General features: G+C 40.2%; 1 protein-coding gene across 1 annotated transcript in view; it reads left to right on the top strand.

Moving 5' to 3' along the window:
* The window catches only part of megf10 (multiple EGF-like-domains 10), a 91695-nt gene that overhangs the window by 18597 nt on the left and 51683 nt on the right, over positions 1-21415 (top strand). Inside the window, exons 4-5 of the mRNA XM_030723949.1 lie at positions 4460-4560; positions 6087-6179. Coding sequence (XP_030579809.1) covers positions 4460-4560; positions 6087-6179 — 194 coding nt within the window. The remainder of the gene's footprint in view (positions 1-4459; positions 4561-6086; positions 6180-21415) is intronic.

The raw sequence follows: 21415 nt of genomic DNA, 5'->3' as shown, positions 1-21415 counted from the left end.
GCTGATCAGCCAACTCTGAGTATATTTACCCTGAGTTAAGCACATAGCAAGACCTTCCAAAACTTATCACAGTTGTTGGGTCAAAATAATGGAGTTCGGTGAGGACATGGAAAAAGACTTTCGCACAGCCTTTCCACTGGAAACGGTGTCGTTTAGATGCGTTTCAGCCTTCCGTTTACACGATAGTGTTTCAGAAATGATCTGTGTTTACGCGATGACACGTGAAAGGATGAAAACGATGTAGTTCCCATGCCAGGCCACAACTTGGCGTTGGTTTTCTCTTTGCAAAGTTTGTTTACGCAAGACGCGCATGCGTGGAGTGACACAGCAGGTAGTGCGGCAAGTTGTTCATTACTTACAAAACGGCCAATGTGAGAGGTTACAAAATGGTAAAAACACAAGAAAAGCATAAGAAGCACTCGTGAATCCGCGAGTACTGTTTATCAATTGGCCGTTGCAACCATAGTGCGCATGTGCGAGTCACCCGTTTTCAAATCACCCCGGTTTCAATTGTTTACACGAGAACACAAGCCGGTGCGTTTCTGACACGCTCCACTCTGGACCCCGTTTCCGAAACACATCGTTTTCACTCCCTTGTCGTGTAAACGGAAGGGTGAAATGCATCAAAACAACACCGTTGTCATGTAAACGCAAGGCCGAAACGCATCAAAACGACGCTGTTTCAAAATGAAAACAGTGTCGTGTAAACGGCACCTAAGACTGCATCGAAGATGCTGCCCCTCTCCCACCACTGGACCAAATCCACTCTGCCCGACTAAGAAAAAGAGCAGAAAAAAATTAGGTCGGATTACACAAACCCTGGACAATGTCTCTTTGGCACCCTCCCCTCCGGCAGGCTCAGGGTCATTAGAGCACGGGCAGAAAGACTCAACCACAGCTTCTTCCACAGAGCTGTAAAAGCTTTCCTATAAGCCAGAGCATAGACTTGACACTTTGTTTCTCACTGGACTTTGCACTTCACACTCTGTACCTTACCCAGATCCACACTTTATGTTAGATTCAACTCATTGTCATTCTGCGCCCAAGGCACACAATGAAATGATTGTTCCAGATCACTCATCTAGAGATGAGCATCTGCGGTCATGCAGCCAGAGACCTGTGCTACCATTAGGCAATGCGCTACCGTTAGGCAATGTGGTTTAAGCGTCTTGCCCAAGGACAAAATGTAGCACAGCATTTTGCGCAAACCGCCAACCCTCCGACTGCAAGGCGATTTTTGAGTGTGCATGGGAGTTTGCCCATCCAGTCTACATGTGTTTTGTGGACTTGGAGAAGGCATTTGACCGCATCTGCCTGGGTATCCTGTGGGGGGTGTTGAGGGAGTATGGGGTGTCTGGCCCATTGTTGCAGGCCATTCAGTCCCTGTACAACCGCAGTGAGAGTTTGGTCCGTATTGGCGGTGATAAGTCGGACTCGTTTACTGTGGGTGTTGGACTTCGCCAAGGCTGCCCTTGTCACCGATTCTGTTAATAATTTTTATGGACAGAATTTCTATGTGTAGCCAAGTGGCAGAAGTCTTCCGCCACGGTGGCCTCAGAATCTTATCTCTGCTTTTTGTGGATGATGTGGTCCTGTTGGCTTCATCAGGTGGTGGCCTCTTGGCCCCAGCTTGCACTGGAACAGTTCATAATCGATTGTGAAGCAGCTGGCATAAGAATTAGCATCTCTAAGTCTGAGGTCCTCAGCTGAAAAAGGGTGGGGCCTCCATTCTAGCTCAGTGTTATGTCCCGTGGGCCTAGGGACAAGGGAGCAACATACAATCAGAGAGAGGAAAACACAACACAGCTAAAATAGCCCAACACTCTCCAAACTGGAGACGCTACCTGTCCCATTAAGAGGCTAAAAGCAGGAAGAGTGCTAAAAGAACACAACCCCTCCCTTAAAGAAAACCCACTTCTCTGGATCCCCAGAACACGTCTGTTGTCAGCCAACAGATAAGGCAACCTCCACCCCGGGAGTAACACAATCCTCACACGAGCACTGGCACTCTCCACACTTTTCCCTAGCTCTTTTATGCGTCTCGCATCCACCTCTTTATACCAGGTGTCCTTAATCGGAAGTTGACACACCTTGAGTTTGACCCGGTCTGGGGAGAGAGAGAGAGAGAGAGAGAGAGAGAGAGAGACACTGCGATCCCATGCACACCAACACAACACGGCACACAGCCGTAACACTCAGGGATGAGGTCCTGTCTCTGGTGGAGGAGCTTAAGTATCTCGGGGTCTTGTTCATGAGTGATCTGAGAAGGGAGCTGGAGATTGACAGATGGATTGGGGCTGCATCTGCAGTGATGGGGAAGCTGCACCGGTCTGTGTTGGTAAAGAGGGAGCTGAGCGTGAAAGCGAAGCTGGTGATTTACCGGTCAATCTACATTCCTACCCTGACCTGTTGTCACGAGCTTTGGGTAGTGACAGAAAGAGTGAGATCTTGAATACAAGAAGCAGAAATGAGCTTCCTCCAAAGGGTGGCTGGCTTCTCCCTTAGAGATAGGGTGAGGAGTGCAGCCATTTGGGAGGGGCTCAAAATAGAGCCACTGCTCCTCCACATTGAAATGAGCCAGTTGAGGTGGTTCGGGCATCTGACTTGGATGCCTCCTGGGCGTCTCTTGGATGAGATGTTCCGGGCTTATCCTACCAGGAGGAGGCCCTGGGGCAGACCCAGGACACGCCGGAGAGATTATATCTCTTGAGATTATATCTCCCCCGGATGAGCTGAAGGATGTGGCTGGGGAGAAGGAGGTCTGGGCTTCTCTGCGTAGGCTGCCGCCACTGTGACCTGCTCCTAGATAAGGGGTAGAAAATGGATGGATGGTTTGATGAATGGGTCAAAATAATATTTCTCTTTGAGGTCAAGTTGGCCCAGCTGTTATACTAATGAAAATATGAAGCTACCATAATTAATTGCAGTTGTAGGCCCCAGTCATTGTTTGAGTAGTGGCTGTGGCTGAGTAGGTAGAGCAAGTCATCTATTAATTGTAAGGTTGGTGGTTCAAATCTCTGGCTACTCCAATCTGCATGCCAAAGTATCCTTGGGGAAGATACTGAACTTCAAGTTGCTCCTGATGTATTTATTGGAGTGTGATTGTGTATGTGAATGTTAGATAGAAAGCACTTAGATGTAGAAAGTTCTTGTGTTAATGTGTGTGAAGGAAACATGCTGTATAAAGCACTTTGAATGTGCATGAAGAGTAGAAAAGCGCTATATAAGAACAAGTTCATTAACCATTGTTCTTTGACAGCAAGTTGGCCTAAAATAGCATTACATCAATTCAATTTAAAAGTTTTATAAAAAGAACACTTGAACAACAGACACAATTTCATAAATTAATGGTGGTAAACATTTTTGAATACCAACATAAGACAGAAGACTGAAGAGTATCTCTCCATTCATTTGCGTAGTCCATATTTTTTACTGAGGTTTTACAGAAGACCAAAAATCAGTCCCAAGATGTGAATATCCACATTCTGGTTAAAAAAGAGAGAAAGGAGGGAAAAGACACTTGGTAACACATGGTCCACATTTGTAAAAGAGTCTATTAGTAACACAAAATTTTCTTCAATTGCATCTAAATCCAACCAAGAAATTATATTACGTAAACATGACCAAACTGCAAATGAAAATTGCTGAAAAAATAAAACTCTACCCTTTGAAAGTACAGTACCCATCAAAAGTGACTGGTACTGTATATTTCAAGATTTTAAGAACATGAAAAGATTTGTTGATTCAATTAACTTGTGTTAGCTTAACTTGAATTTCTATGCTCATTCGTTATGTATCCTCAAAAAGAACACAGGATTAATTGTTGTCTCACCTAATTCAGTCAGAAAAAACTGGGTGAACACTGTGGTCCTAAAGTGCCTGAAGATTCAGATTGGTTCTTTCTAAGTTGTCTGAGTAGATACAACACTGCCTCTTCTTTTCAGTTAGGTGCCTTTTTGAGCTTGATTGATTGACTTAAGCAACACAAACAGACAAACAAAAAAGCACTTCTCTGAAAATAGTCAAGTACAAGAACTGGACTGAAAATAATTTTGAATGTTGCCAATACCCCAAGAAAACTTTGAAAGACCTTCAGAAAGCCTGGACAGCTGTTGATCAATACCACTTTTAAAAGGTACAAGAAAGTCTGGCTCTTTGGAAGCAGCATATGAAGAAATGAAGGGTGACTCAAGACTTTTGTAAACCACTGCATATAGTGTCTTTTTTGTCTCACTGATTTTAATATGCAAGCCCAAGTCAGACAGGAAGATGAGCTACTTGTAACACTAAATAAACTAGATCTCACAGATGTTTTAGTCTCTTTGGGAGAGAGTTAAACAGAGTTAACAAAGACTAACATTTTTTGTCTGTCATGCAGACAATCCAGTTTCCACCTTTTAACAGTTCAATTAAACTTAGAAACATTTCTGTTACTCAGTGTCTACTTCTATATGTGCAGAGTAAGCTATAAAATAGCATATCGTAGTGGAGAGAAGACCATGTACCGGAGAAAGTCTCAGTGCTGCCCAGGCTTCTATGAGAATGGAGAGATCTGTGCTCGTAAGTATCTAGCACACGCAAACACGTGCATGCACGCTTTGTCCAATCTTACAGCTATTTTTCAATTCCATTAAATTGATAAATCTTTCTCTTTAAATATCTTGTCATTACACTGACCTTGCCAATGAGGCTGCTATGCACCCCACATCCCTCCCTTTCGGTAGCCATCAGGCAGTAACAGGTGTCACCCTGGCAAAACAACAACTGTAGCAGCAGTAAAAGAAAGCTTCATGACAAGCCTGCTGTTCTCAAGGTGGAAAGAGTTGGTGATGAAAAGTCATAATATCTTTATGCTGTGGTGGAAGGGAGAAAACAGTTAATGTGCCCCAGGAGTTCAGAGGGGAATTTGATCTGTTGTGAAAAGGCTCTGCTTTATAAGCAGCCTAAGCATCACATGCTGCTCTGAGAATCATTTAGTCAGGATTTGTCAGACACTTTAGGCAACATGGCATTTCCTGTTGGGAGTCACACTGGAAACTGAATCAAATTACATTAATTTTTTTTTTTAATCACTTTTTGTTCGTGTGAAATCAATATGAAACTGTTTGTTTCTAGTGAATTACTCAATGACGAAGTGCGATTTTGTGACAGTTCCATTTTGCAACATAATGTATAATGTCTGCTGAACACAGAGTAAGCTTCTCCTTATCAGTATTAATGTTGGTGTTATTTCAGAAGAAATTGTTACAGTCATCAGCATTTGAACTTAAAGTTGCCTCAATTCCTGCCCTAATATTTAGATGATACTAGTGGATCTAATTACTTTCAAATCAGTCAAAATAATGTGTAGTGATGATGTCATAGGGAATTATCATCAATTAGTTTGGTGGATTTCCTTCAGTGACTCAAAGAGTGTATTGTCATATTAAGGCAGAATACACGGCATTAATGCACTATATTAAATCTGTAATGCAGTGAAAAGCAGGTGAAAAACCATGAACAGACCTTTCAGAGAGCCACATGAGGAAGCTGTCTGCACAGCTGAACAATCCCCATTTGATGCTGGAAAGGTTTGGGGCACCATCAGTGGTGTAGATCAGACAGCCCGCTTTACAAACATGGTGTAACAGTCTTTAAACTCAGGTGTAGTTTTGAGCTTCTTGTAAAGAAATATATTTGGTTGAATGAGGAAGTATCTAGTGAAAAACTCATTAAACCAAATTGCTTGTAAAAACAAAACAAAAGAAAACAAAACAACAAGAAACACTTTACTGAAGAAGTAAATAATTTCCAGTTTCCAAAGGTCCAGTTCTGTTTTTGACCACAAAACAACTCTTTCAAGTATTAAGTCAAGTCAATTCTTCAGAGTTGTAAGCCCCTCTCTTCTGTTCAGTCAAAACAGAAGAGCAAGTCCCAGTTTCCATTTCACAAATCAGATTCATAATTCTACAGCTCTGTCAAAGGGAAAACAGACATGAACCCTTATGTTATTACTGCAACATGACTCATTCCAGTGCACATGTGTTCTGATGTTTTGTGGGACTGTGCTGATCCCTGGCCTGTCTTCCTGTCTCCTCCATGTCTAGCTCATTGTACAGATAGCTGTATTCATGGCCGCTGTATGGCACCCAACACCTGCCAGTGTGAGCCAGGCTGGGGGGGCTCCAATTGCTCAAGTGGTAAGTTTTCCAGCTGTTGCCATCTGTTCACAATAATGACTTTGTCAGTTGGACTGGGTTTCTGTGAAAACACTCTGAACTCACAAGAGGAAATCAGGCTGTTTTTGTCTGAGTGCCTGCTACACAGTACCACACCAATGGCTAGACCTACTGCAGGGGCAAAACACTGATGCTAGATTAGACTCTTTTTTTGTGGCTACTGTAATTATTAGGAATACAGTTTGGCGTGTGTGTGTGTGTGTGTGTGTGTATATATATATATATATAAATATATATCAAACAGGGGTGAAAACGTAACCCTCAGTCGATTGGTGGGTGAGATAATAAACTCAGACTCAGAGAGGGCAACAATGTTTCTCAGTTTTTTTCTTTGTGCTGTAGAGTTGTAATATGCATATATGGATACAACGATGTAATGTTTTCACTGAACATGGTTTTTACAACTGTTCCTGAGCCCCTGCAATTATTTACATTACAGAATTGTGAATGAAGGACCGCTGATAATTTAGGTTACCATTGGACAAAAATCAGCTGGGGCAGATCATGACTATATGCTTATAGTTTTTGAAAGCACATTTTAAAAGCACAGTTTAAAAATAGTGCAGGTAATAGTCTGATTAACTCACAGCATGTGTCCTGCCTCATTCATGCTCTCCCCAGGTGGCATCGTTGCCTAAATGGAATGTATCTCCATTCGGAACAATGGTCTTCATTCACAAATGGTGTGCACGCACAAATTTGTGCTTAAATCACATGTATCAATGTTTCATGCACAAATCAAAGATTCTTTTTTTTTATTACTGAAATTGTTTATATTCTACAAACAGACTTAGTACTCCCTTTGACCATGTGTACGAATTATAAAGGTCTGGGCATCTTAGAAAATTTAAACATGTCTTTAAACTGAATGCTAATATTAATACTAATACTGCTACAACTAGTATTAATAATAATTCATATTAAGATTAAGATTAAGATAGTGTTTATTCGTCACATGCACAGTTATACACAGTACAATGCACAGTGAAATGTATTTTGTACCTGCAACCATATATACACACACATATAAATAAGAAGAATAAAAATAAAAATAAGTAATTAATACTACTACTACTACTGCTATTACTTTGGATAATAATTATTATTTTTATTATTTCCTCACTGTCATTATTTACAGTTTACCAAAACACCACATGGGACAAAATGCTCAGAATTAGAATTAAATTAAAAAATTAATTATATGTAAAGAAAACAAATATTAAATGAAAAGGCTTTTAGTTTAAAAATATTCAAATTCTCCTGAAATTATCTTATCCCCTGAGCCACAGTGAGAGAGTGGAAACACTCTGGAAAGTTACTCCTTTTCTAGCTTCTTTCTCGAACACTATTGTTTCAGTTTGTTTAGTTCAGTTTGTTTAGTTTGTTGTTTTATTTGGTGCTTTTAACAGCCACTGGTTGAAATATGAACTATTTTGTTGCAGCAAACTTGCAGACAGTATTTCCACAGTTTCTGTGAGAGGTGATTTTTCATGCAGGCCTAACTGCTGATATGTAAGGAGGCCCCACAGGGTGTGGCCCCAGTGTCTTTAGTTTCACCCTGTAATAAATGAGCTCATTGTTGCGTCTGTCTGCGTGCGTGCGCAAACACACACACACACACACACACACACACACACACACACACACACACACACACACACACACACACACACACACACACACACACCTTATCTCATCTTCAAAAAAGCTTTATTTGCTGATTATGAATGAAAGTATGAAACCTGTGGCTTAGGAGGTAGAGCAGGTCATCTACAAATTGGAAGGTTGTTGGTTTGATTCCTGTCTGCTCTCCAAAGTGTCCTTGGTTGTGAATGTGATGTGCATGTGTGAATGTTAGGTGGAAAGCACTTAGATATAGAAAAAGGTGTTTGTGGGAATGGGTAAATGCAAATGTGTTACTTTGAGTGTTCAACTAGAGTAGAAAAGTGCTATCTAAGAACGAGTCCATTTACTTTGTGAATTATTTATTTTTCTTTCTGTTTTTTTGCGTATTTGTTTTTTTCACTTGTTGTCTGCTCGAGTTCCAGCTCATCAGTACTCAGTGGTCTCCAAAAGACATTTTTAAAACTCTCTAAATGTATCTTGCACAGGAAGGTGGAATTTAACTGATGGCAAAAAATAAAATTACAAGTCCAGAGAAAAAATAAGGGAAAAAAGAAAAATATGTGGTTAACATCACAGTATTAAAGTAACAGTGCAGGCCTGATTAATCAAGTTCAAACACAGGCTCTTGCTTTTTTTATCACTTGAATATGAATTAGGTAGTGTTTGCACAAAAGCAGCTTTTCTTCCATAAGTGAACCCTGCAGTAGTCCTTCTCTTTCTGAGAATCTTTGAACCTACTCTCCCCTTAGGCCTAACCCTTAAATCCTCGTTCAACCTTCTTTTACAGCTGCACAGTTAAAAATTTACTGCTAGAGCTTCTGCCAGTAGTGTCCTCTGAATCTCTGGCTTTCATAATTCAGATGATAGATATTTGAGTTAATAAAGAAATTTATGCTCTCATTTAAATCCCTTTCAATTTTTTCCAGCTTCTTTGGAGACGGGCTGGGGTAAAGTAGATTCTTTCACTGTGTCAACCACATGTTAGGAGGATCTTCTTCATTTCTTTTGCAAGGATGATGGGTCCCAGCTGTAACTAATATATGACCGATTGCTTGACACCAATGTTTTTCTGAAAACTTGAGATTTTGCATGCACTCTTTAACACAACGGACAGAGTTAGTCATTTAAATAGTTGCCCAGAGCTTTACACAATGACATAGCAGATGAGAAGCACATTTTATGTCTCAGAGACTTGTGGGAAATGTTTTTATTCAGTAATGAGAAAACATATAGTTAGAAAAGTGTTTTTATCTGTAAGTATTTAATGTTTTTGATGTATTTTGGATATTTGGAGAAAATGTTTTACTGCATTTGGAAGTCTTCAGTAATCTGTACTCAGACTGTGTGTCATCAACATTTCTGACCTGAAACTAGTCAGTATACTGGACCAGTCATTCAGCTTATGTTCATTCATGTGTCCTTTCTGTAACATGTAGCAAATGTCTGAAAGACTTAAATATGTTGACTATGTCATACAGGTCAATGAACCACAACAATAGGTCTGAGGATCAATTTGGGGGACCAAGAACAGGAAATAGGCAAATGCAATATATGGTGTGTGTGTGTGTGTGTGTGTGTGTGTGTGTGTGTGTGTGTGTGTGTGTGTGTGTGTGTGTGTGTGTGTGTGTGTGTGTGTGTGTGTGGGAGGAAATGACCTGAGGCACTGGAGCTTGTGATTTAGTACACATGATAACAACACAAGATCATCAGGAGGGCTCAAGTTCAGCTGTGAAATCAAAGTAGCATCAACATTTTGGACTATATTCCAGTGTCTATTAGGGCTGCACCTAAAGATTATTTTGGTAGTTGACTAATCTGCCAATTATTTTTTTGACTAGTGGATTATTCAGTGATTTTTTCAGTCACTCCTTCCATCTCTGTTTTCTGTGGGCACACCTCCTGTTCAAGGCTCCAGTGCATGCTTTACCTCACCTGTGAATATCATCCTTTTATCCATTCCCAGAGCAAATTAAAATAATTTGCTCTGGGAATGGATAAAAGCAGAGTTGCAGTCTTACACGCCTCTCTGCAGCTTCTCTCCTCCTGCCATCCCCCCAAAACCCCATCCCCATAGAGTCGGTGCCTGCTCCCAGACCACCAAAAACCAAAGCTAAAATTAGCAAAAAGATATTTAAGCATAAAAATTCAAAAACAATAAATAATACAGCTTCATCAACTGCACCAAAGAATAAAACAATTAAATGTGGATTGTTAAACATTAGGTCTCTCTCTTCCAAGTCCCTATTAGTAAATGATTTAATAATTGATCAACGTATTGATTTATTCTGCCTTACAGAAACCTGGTTACAGCAGGGTGAATATGTTAGTTTAAATGAATCAACACCCCCGAGTCACAGTAACTGTCAGAATGCTCGAAGCACAGGTCGAGGAGGAGGATTAGCTGCAATCTTCAATTCCAGCTTATTAATTAATCAGAGACCCAGACAAAGTTTTCATTCTTTTGAAAGCCTGACTCTTTGTCTTGTCCATCCTAATTGGGAAAATCAAAAACCTGTTTTATTTGTTATTATCTATCGTCCACCTGGTCCCTACTCAGAGTTTCTGTCTGATTTCTCAGACTTTTTATCTGATTTAGTGCTCAGTTCAGATAAAATAATTATAGTGGGTGATTTCAACATCCATGTAGATGCTGAGAATGACAGCCTCAACACTGCATTTAATCTATTGTTAGATTCAATTGGCTTCTCTCAAAATGTAAAGGAGCCCACCCACCACTTTAATCATACTCTGGATCTTGTCCTAACATATGGCATAGAAACTGAAGACTTAACAGTATTCCCTGAAAGCCCCCTCCTGTCTGATCATTTCTTAGTAACATTTACATTTACTTTAATGGATTACACAGCAGTGGGGAATAAGTTTAATTACAGTAGAAGTCTTTCTGAAAGTGCTGTAACTAAGTTTAAGGATCTAATTCCTTCATTGTTATGCTCTTCAGTGCCATGTGCCAACACAGTGCAGAGCAGCTACCTAAACTCTGCTCCCAGTGAGGTCGATTATCTCGTCAATAGTTTTACATCCTCACTGCGTATAACTTTGGATACTGTGGCTCCTCTGAAAAGGAAAGCTTCAAATCAGAAGTGCCTGACTCCTTGGTATAATTCACAAACGCACAGCTTAAAGCAGATAACCCGAAAGCTGGAGAGGGAATGGCGTCTCACTAAATTAGAAGACGCTCATTTAGCCTGGAAAAAGAGTTTGTTGCTCTATAAAAAAGCCCTCCGTAAAGCTAGGACATCTTACTATTCATCATTAATTGAAGAAAATAAGAACAACCCCAGGTTTCTTTTCAGCACTGTAGCCAGGCTGACAAAGAGTCAGAGCTCTGTAGAGCCGAGTATTCCTTTCACTTTAACTAGTAATGACTTCATGGATTTCTTTACAAATAAAATTTTAGACATTCGAGAAAAAATTATTCATAACCATCTCAAAGATTATTCTTCATGTTCGGCTGTTTTCACCACTGCTGGTATTTGTTTAGACTCTTTTGCTCCAGTTGATCTTTCAGAGTTAACTTCAATAGTTACTTCCTCCAAACCAGCAACATGTTTATTAGATCCCATTCCTACTAGACTGTTCAAAGAAGTCTTTCCAATTATTGATGCTTCAATCTTAAAAATGATCAATCAGTCTTTATTAGTTGGCTATGTACCACAGACCTTCAAGGTGGCTGTAATTAAACCTCTGCTTAAAAAGCCATCACTTCACTCGGCTGTCTTAGCTAATTATAGGCCAATCTCCAACCTTCCTTTTCTCTCAAAGATTCTTGAAAGAGTAGTTGTAAAACAGCTAACTGATCATCTGCAGAGGAACGGTTTATTTGAAGAGTTTCAGTCAGGTTTCAGAATTCATCACAGTACAGAAACAGCATTAGTGAAGGTTACCAATGATCTTCTTAGAGCCTCTGACAGTGGACTCATCTCTGTTCTTGTCCTGTTGGACCTCAGTGCAGCTTTTGATACTGTTGACCATAACATTTTATTACAGAGATTAGAGCTTGCTATAGGTATTAAAGGTACTGCACTGCAGTGGTTTGAATCATATTTATCTCATAGACTCCAATTTGTTCATGTAAATGGGGAGTCTTCTTCACACACTAAGGTTAATTATGGAGTTCCACAGGGTTCTGTGCTAGGACCAATTTTATTTACATTATACATGCTTCCCTTAGGCAGTATTATTAGAAAGCACTGCATCAATTTTCATTGTTATGCAGATGATACTCAGCTTTACCTATCAATGAAGCCAGATGACACACATCAATTAGTTAAACTGCAGGAATGTCTTGAAGACATTAAGGCCTGGATGACCTCTAATTTCCTGCTTCTAAATTCAGATAAAACTGAAATTCTTGTTCTCGGCCCCACAAATCTTAGAAACATGGTGTCTAACCAGATACTTACTCTGGATGGCATTACTTTGGCCTCCAGGAACACTGTGAGAAATCTTGGAGTCATTTTTGACCAGGATATGTCCTTCAATGCACATATTAAACAAATATGTAGGACCGCTTTTTTGCATTTGCGCAATATTTCTAAAATTAGAAACATCCTTTCTCAGAGTGATGCTGAAAAGCTCATTCATGCATTTATTACTTCTAGGCTGGATTATTGTAATTCATTATTATCAGGCTGTCCTAAAAGCTTTCTGAAAAGCCTTCAGCTGATCCAAAATGCTGCAGCTAGAGTACTGACAGGGACTAGAAAGAGAGAGCAGATTTCTCCCATATTGGCTTCTCTTCATTGGCTCCCTGTTAAATCTAGAATAGAATTTAAAATTCTTCTCCTCACATACAAGGTCTTGAATAATCAGGCACCATCTTATCTCAAAGACCTCATAGTACCATATCACCCCAATAGAGCACTTCGCTCTCAGACTGCTGGCTTACTTGTGGTTCCTAGGATACTTAAGAGTAGAATGGGAGGCAGAGCCTTCAGCTTTCAGGCCCCTCTTCTGTGGAACCAGCTTCCAGCTTGGATTCGGGAGACAGACACCCTCTCTATTTTTAAGATTAGGCTTAAAACTTTCCTTTATGATAAAGCTTATAGTTAGGGCTGGATCAGGTGACCCTGAACCATCCCTTAGTTATGCTGCTATAGGCCTAGTCTGCTGGGGGGTTCACATAATGCACTGTTTCTCATTCACCTTATTTACTTTGTTTGTACTCCACTCTGCATTTAATCATTAATTGATATTAACCACCCCAGAGATTAATTGATATTAATCTCTGGGGTGGTTGTAGCTCAGTAGGTAGAGCAGGTCACCTACTGATCGGAAGGTCAGCGGTTCGATTCCTGGCTACTCCAGGCTACATGCCAATGTATCCTTGGGCAAGATACTTAACCCCAAGTTGCTCTCCGACCATCCTGTCGGAGTATGAATGTGTGTGAATGCTAGTTAATTAAAGCACTTAGCTTAGTATAAACATGGAAGTGCTTGTATGAATGTGAGTGCATGGGTAAATGTAAACATGTTGTGTAAGCGCTTTGAGTGCTCTGACTGAGTAGAAAAGCGCTATATAAGAGCTAGTCCATTTACCATTTACCATCTCTTCCACAGCATGTCTTTCTCTCCCCTCAGCCCAACCGGTCGCGGCAGATGACTGCCCCTCCCTGAGCCTGGTTCTGCTGGAGGTTTCTTCCTGTTAAAAGGGAGTATTTCCTTTCCACTGTCGCCAAGTGCTTGCTCATAGGGGGTCGTTTTGACTGTTGGGTTTTCTCTGTATTATTTTAGGGTCTTTACCCACAATACAAAGCGCCTTGAGGCAACTGTTTGTTGTGATTTTGCGCTATATAAATAAAATTGAATTGAATTGAATTGAATTGAATTGAATTGAATAATGAGACATAAGAATTAAAAATTTTATTAATTAATTAATAATATGTATGAAGGAAATCCATAGTAACTACATAAGGTCGCTAAAGAGTTCACTAACCCACAAAGAAACTGAAAAACCATGTTCTGTATCTACATATTATGCTACGTACAGAAATGCCATAGCTGTAAATGCTTATGCACACGATTAAAGTGCATGGAGTACATTTTGTTGTTAGGGCTTGCTGCGCGATTTTTGTGAACCGTTAGAGGAAAGATAGAGCGCTCTGGGACACGTTGAATGCATGATATGTAAGTGTAAATCCTCTGGTTTTAAATGCAAAAAGAATTATTGCCCTACCTTATCCGGTTGCAATTTTACTGGCATTTAAAAGCAGTTACGTCACTGTCAGCGCCGGTGCTCCGGCCGGTCATGAAAATGTACAAATAAGTAACTAAAATAGTCTCTGTAGGATCTCGAAGTGCCAAAAGTTCAAATGAGATCCATAAAATATATGGTGCTGCTGTGGAAAGAGAGCTCTGCTTTGCACAGTCTGCACTCAACTTTTTTTGTGTGTTGTATGAAATGCTCCCACACTTTTGAAAGTCTTTGTGTCTTTCTTCTTCCATCTTCACTTCCTCTCTCTGTTTCACCATTGTTCTGTTTTTGTGCTACATTCTCCTTCATTAGTATTAATTGCAGTCTTGGCAGATAATAGAGGCAATACTCCAAACATGGCGCTGTGCATTATGGCCAAACGTCTCTGTCCGAAGGATATCGTTTCAATTCTTGTTCCAGTTCTTTTAGGTTGTTCAGATGCAACTTTTTAAACCTAAGCTGGGCTGTCATATTCTTTATAGAGATAAGAGGCTTTCTCATGGCAGCCCATCCAAACAAATCATCTTTATCTTCCAATTGTAATGTTATTAACTTTAACATTTAACATGTTAACTGATATCTATAGGCTTTACACTAGAGGGGCAGCTGAACAGATGTGTTGCTTGCGAACAAGCCAGCTCTAAGAGGCGATTCTTTGTAGTGAACGAGAAGGGCTGACCCACCATCGGGCGAAAGCTGAATTTTCAGCTGCTCCTGCTCAGCTCCAGAATCCATGCAGGCAAAGGTGGGACTTACTCTGATGGACGCACAGTTGCGGCCAACCACGTGCAAAGACAGACTAGGCTCATACCACTATATGAAAAAAGCAAGGAGGGCAGATGCTCCAAAGACACCAAGTGTAGTAGTACAGGCCAGGTACACAGAGTGACAGATGTACAGGGAGCAAGATTTTAATGCAAGAAGCCTTTATTTAAATGATTAGTTTGCTGTGATTCTATGTTCAGTTGTTCATTTACAGTTTTAATTAAAATGTTAAACAGTAGTAATTGTGTATTTTTTGAACCGTTGAATAACCCTTTTATGAAAACACTGAATAAACAATTGCTTACCACACAAACCATTCATAATGATGAAATTAGGCTAAAGAGACATTTGGAAACCACAAGAGCCAGCTCTTCCAAGGAAGCTGAGGCAAAAGAGAGGAATCTTTTAAATGAGCCGGACCTCCCATGATTACTGAACAGTTTGGAGTAACACTTGTAGTTTTTGTTCCAGAAGGCTCAGAGAAACAGTCATGCTCTCCACACAGAAATTGTGTTGGAGAGGATTAAGACTATAACCACAAAGAAGGTGTGGCATACAGGCTTTTTTTCTCCCAGGCTAAATGGCCAAGTCATATTCGTCCTCCAGGCCCTAAAGCCACTTCAAACTCTTCTCACCATCTCCTTCCTCCAGCTGCTGAAGTAACCACGGTTTACCTGTCTTTTCCTGCTTCCTCCAAACCCTCAGCAATCCATCACCCAAGCCAACTCCCCATCAGCATTCCCATCTAGGTAAGTCAACATCTGACCTCGAGGGCAACTGTTGCAGGACACACAGCACAGCTTTTCCTATGTCTGCATCTCCTCAGCCTCAGCTTGAGCAACCTGAGAATCCTGTCCGGCCTCAGCCTGAGAATTCTGTTAAGTTGGAGCCAGTCTCCCTGACTGCATCTGTTGACACTGGCTGTCAACCAGAGACTGTTTCCTTGCCCTGGCCAGCTCAAAAATTTTTGATTGGTCCTGTATTGTCCAAGTCTTTACTGTATCCTGAGTGTCCCAAGAGAATACTGCCAGCCCAAGGGTCTCTCTCTGACTGCATGAGAGCCAAAGACTGTGGGTTCCACACCGCCAGAGAGTCCAAAGGCCAGGGTCCCTACACCGCCTGAGCCTGTAGGTCCTGAGCTGCCTGAGTCTGAACCTGAGCCAGAGTATGAGGGTTCCACACTGCCAGAGTCTGAGGGTCCCCACCTCCACAGCTGTTCATCTTCTTAGCCTCCAGAGGGGTCCCGTCACCACCATCAATGGTGGCCTCCAGCCAAACCATTGGCGTGTCCTCACCATGTCCTCACCTCCAGCCAAGCCACCTGAGGTATGTTGTCACTTCTGCTGACACCGAGTTCCACAGAGCCTCCTTCATCAACAGCCCAGAGAAAGTCTTCGCCGCTGATGTTGGCCTCCAGCCATATCACCTGAGGGTTTTCATTGCTGTTATTGGCCCACAGCCAAGCCTGAAAAAGGTCTCCACTGCTGGCCACCTGGCTGGTCCTCAGAGTTGCTTCGTCTCCGCCTCTGGTATTCTGGATGACCACCAGAACTGTCTCTGGGTTTTGGACTTATTTTGCTCCCTATTTTGGTTTTTGAAATCACAGAAATCACATTTGTGTATCAGGATTGCCAGACTTCTAAACAACTTAATAATACAGATGTCTTTTCCACCCATTTCTAATTTTAAAGGTATCGGATAACTTATGTTTCTTAAACTACTTGAGCTTTTAGACTCAGAAGATGATGTAAGACCTTACTGAATTTCATTGGGGAATAAAGATGTTCATAATTCCGATTTGCAAACGTAAGTGCATTTTCCCGCTTGAGGGAGGAAAAAAAAATAAGACAACTATATTTTTGATAAGCAGGCATAGTAAAATGTCAACAAAACCAGAGCTCAGAACAAAAACACCAAACAGAACAACAAACAAGCAAAAAAAAATTTAATCAAAAAACTAAAAACACAACCTCCTCCACTTAACCCCACACTAGCATATTCCCAAATGAAATGCATGCAAAAAATGCAAACCATCCAGGGCATGCCATGGTAGCTCTCACACTAAACTAAATAGTGCTATGCAAGATAAATTTTAGTCAAAAGTATACATGCATACTTCCCCACTAATATTTGCTTAGATGACCCTTTGTCAAGTTGTACCTTGATCAGTCAGTTTTGGTAGCCATGCTTGATAGCTGATACAGTATTCTTAGAACTGAAAGCCTCACCTTTACTCCTCCAAACATACAGTGGCTTGCAAAAGTATTCATACCCCTTGAACTTTTCCAGATTTTGTCACATTACAACCACAAACATAAATATATTTCACTGGAATTTAATGTGAAAGACCAACACAAAGTGGTGTACAATTGTGAAGTGGAAAGAAAATTATACATGATTCAAAACATTTTTTACAAATAAAAAACTGAAAAGTGCGGTGTGCAAAAATATTCAGCCCCCTTTTCTCTGAGTGCAAACAATTGCATTCAGAAGTTGCCTGATGACTGCTAATGACTAAAAAGAGTCCACCTGTGTGTAATCTAATCTCAGTACAAATACAGCTGCTCCCTGATGGCCTCACAGGTTGGTTAAGAGAATATTGGGGAGTAAACAGTGTCACGAAGTCCAAAGAACACACCAAACCGGTCAGGAATAAGGTTGTAGAGAAGTTTAAAGCAGGCTTAGGCTATAAAAAGATTTCCCAAGCTTTGAACATCTCACGGAGCACTGTTCAATCCATTATCTGGAAATGGAAAGAGTATGGCACAACTGTAAACCTACCAAGACAAGGCCGTCCACCTAAACTTACAGGCCGAACAAGGAGAGCAATGATCAGAGATGCAGCAAAGAGGCCCATGGTGACTCTGGACCAAATGCAGAGATCCACAGCTCAGGTGGGGGAATCTGTCCACAGGACAACTATTAGTCATGCACTGCACAAATGTGGTCTTTATGGAAGAGTGGCAAGAAGAAAGCCATTGTTAAAAGAAAACCATAAAAAGTCCAGTTTGCAGTTTGCCAGAAGCCATGTTGGAGACACAACAACACATTTACATTTACCTCATTCACACCCATTCATACAAGCACTTCCATGATTAACTAAGCTGTGCTTTTCTTTTTTATTATTATTTAACATTCACACACATTCACACTCCAGCGCTTGCATCAGAAAGCAATTTGTGGTTAAGTATCTTGCCCAAGGACACATTGCCATGCAGCCTAGAGTAGCCAGGAACCAAACCACCGACCTTCTGATCAGTAGGTGACCTGCTCTGCCTCCTGAGCTACAGCCACCCTACAGCCAGAGATGAAAAATGGCATTGGCTTCTGCCTGTAAAACCAATTTCTGTTTTGGGGGTTGCCTCATTGTTGCCTCTCTAGTGCTGAAAATGATTAACAAGCCCCTCTGACCAGATCAATTTCCCAGATGTTTAATTGACTTAATTCTCTGATTAAAACATGTGCCTTTAATTAATTTTTTTGAGCAGTGTACATATATATTGCATATGTTATTTGAAAACATTATAAAATTGAATTTAACAAATGCTTAATTAAAGTGCAAATAATAATGATGAGCAAGTAAGTTACAACATTGGCCATTAATTTTCATCAGTATAACCTGCTGTTGTCTCATAATTTTCATATAGAAGTATGTCTGGTGTGGCAGTGCGTGTGATTTCTTTTTTGTTGGAAAATATTTATAATTGGAATTGATTTTTCATGTTACTTCTACACCAGTCTTAATGTCACCCTTTAATAAGGCTGCTTCATTTTTAATATCATTAATTATTTGCAGAGATGGCAAAAGTACAGACATTCTGTACTTAAGTAGAAGTACAGATACTTTTGTTCAACTTTTATCAGAGTATTGTTTAAGAACTGATTCAACTTCTTTACTCAAGTAAAAGTGAAAAAGTACAGGCTCTAATATGTACTCAAAGTAGAAAGTAAAAGTAACTCTGTGGAGGACGTTTCTACCAGCTATTTTTGTGCAAAGCTAACTGAACATCATGCTATATTAAACAATATTAAAACAATATTATTACACAAGAATACAAACTTTATTTCTAGTGAATGCACACAGCTTGAACACTGTTATGTTGAACATGAGGAGAGTAAGGAGAGAATTTAAAAAAAAAACAGTTTGCTGTTACCTGTTTTTGTTGTAGAGGGTGACTCTGCCTCATCACCTAAATGAATGAATGATTGAAAAATGAATATGATTGGGATTAAAGTGGGATTCAGCAAAAGGGGGGGGGGGGGGGCCCCAGTATATTGTGAGCACCAGTAGGTTTTCTTTGTGTGTAGGCTGTCATCAGTTTTTCTGCTTTTTGTGGTTTTATACAACTGAATTCAACAAGATGTACTGCAGTATTTCACAAGCTATCTTGGCTGATTTACACCCCTACACTGACAGTATACTGTTTAAACTGTCTTTATACTGACAGTATGCAGTTGGTGTAAAGGTTTGATTCAGTGAATGAATCTAAGCATCATCAGCAACAATGAGCATGAACACCACAGCCAAGATGGATGGATGGATGGATGGATGGATGGATGGATGGATGGATAATACAGTAAAGAAAAAGTTCACAGAGGTAAAAATAAAAATACAAATCTAAACTTGCTCAGGGAGCACACATATGGAGGTGAACAGACAAGCTGAAAAAGAACAGAGGAGATAGGCTAGTTTGCCTGTCTGATAAACACAGATATATTTTAAATACTACCACTTTCAAATTATTTCTCTGACTTTGATATTTGGAGTCTCAGAGACCAGGGTGAGACAAGCCTGATGATAACACCGAGTATGAATTTACTTTTAGATTCATCATATCATCATCTAGGTCAAGACTTTATATAAAAGATTAAATAGTTCCAACCACGCTAATTTGATTTTAAAGGGTAAAACTGGTAAAATTATTCTTTAATGATAACATCCATCTATCAATCCATTTTCTGAACCTCTTATCCAGTTCAGGGGTGTAGATGGTCGGAACCTATCCCAGCTCTGGTCCAGTGGCGGGGTACACTCTAAACAGGTCAACAGTCCATCACAAACCTTTATGAAATGCTTTATTCTAAGTTTGCTAACAAACAAAGGGATATTTTCCAGTTGTGTACATACTGGTTTGCAGTGATGGTATAGTTACCTTGAAAAAGTAGTCCGACTACTGATTACTGATTACTCCTTTAAAAAGTAACTTAGTTACTTTACTGATTACTTAATTTTAGAAGTAACTAAGTTAGATTACTAGTTACTTTATTAGTTACTTTCAACAGCTGCCGGTCTTGTGCCAAAAGTGATCGTCTGTCATAAAGTGATTCAGATGTTTCTATGTGCTTTTATGTGTAATGTCTTTGCTTATATTGCTAAACTGAGTGCAGTCAACATGATTTATGAGTGGCTTGGCCACTTCAAATATCTTTATATAACTGTGATGTTATATTTGTTGTGATTTCTGCAGCCTCTGAGCCAGATTTCTGTTTAAAAAGATATTTTTAATGTCAGACCGTTTTTACCTTGGGAAAAAAAAAAAACGAATATATAGAAATCACTTTGCCAAAAACTGAGTGGAGCATCTACCACTCAGTTTGAGTGGTCATGAATCACCTGATATCATTCATGAGAGATGTGTTTGATATATACTTCACAGATTATAGGTCAACAAGTCATTTACAGCCGTTTAAATACAGGCAATGATTTTTATTTATTTATTTATTTTGGCAAATACCAAAAATTGCTGTTTGGCAGACGATCACTTTTTGGCACAATACCAGCCTCTACTACATACTATAGTAGAGGGCTTTTCAACTTCTTCAGCTCTCCCCCACTTGGGTGCTGGGGGGCTCCTGCATTAGCCGCAGCTCTGCTTCGCCACTGTTGCGACTCGCTCTGTAAGTTTGACTGCGCCGTGACTCCAGATGTTACTTCATGTCTGACGTAGTGTTTTTGAAGCTAGATAGCACTTTGTCACCAGCACAAAGTGCACAGCTAACCTTTATGTTGTCATCTTTAGCTGACACAGACTCACTATAGTGTCTGGATTTCAGCTGGAAAACGCGCATCTCTCTCCTCCCTCCATTGTTTACGTTTGTGTCGCTGTGCTGTTATTGTCCTCATGCTGAAAACGGGATTTAACTGTTGCATCTGCCAGACGTCACTACCCGAGATGCAAGAAGAAAGCAAAAATATATCTTTGTACTGAGGAAAATGCAAAAAAGTAACGCACAGTGACTTGGATAAATAACTTTAATCTGATTGCTGGACTGCAAATAGTAACGCGTTAGATTACTCGTTACCGAGAAAAAGTAGTCAGATTAGAGTAACGCGTTACTAAGTAGCGCGTTACTGACATCACTGCTGGTTTAGTTTACTTGACAATGAAAACTCTGGTGGAGGACACACATACTGACATAGAATGGAAAACTGGAGGAATGCTACACATTTTTTTCTCACTGGGAATCGTTTGTATTAGTACGAAAGTACTTTCTGTTCCCATGAGTGTGCCATTCTTGGCAGACTGGGTAATCACTAAATAGATGGAAATATCCAGGCTCCCTCGTATGGAGAGTAAGATCTGAACCAACT

The sequence above is a fragment of the Archocentrus centrarchus genome, unplaced genomic scaffold (genome assembly GCF_007364275.1).
Source record: "Archocentrus centrarchus isolate MPI-CPG fArcCen1 unplaced genomic scaffold, fArcCen1 scaffold_30_ctg1, whole genome shotgun sequence".
Taxonomy (NCBI): Eukaryota; Metazoa; Chordata; class Actinopteri; order Cichliformes; family Cichlidae; genus Archocentrus; species Archocentrus centrarchus.
Note: the sequence above shows the minus strand (reverse complement) of the source record. Positions and strands in the feature narration are given on the sequence as shown.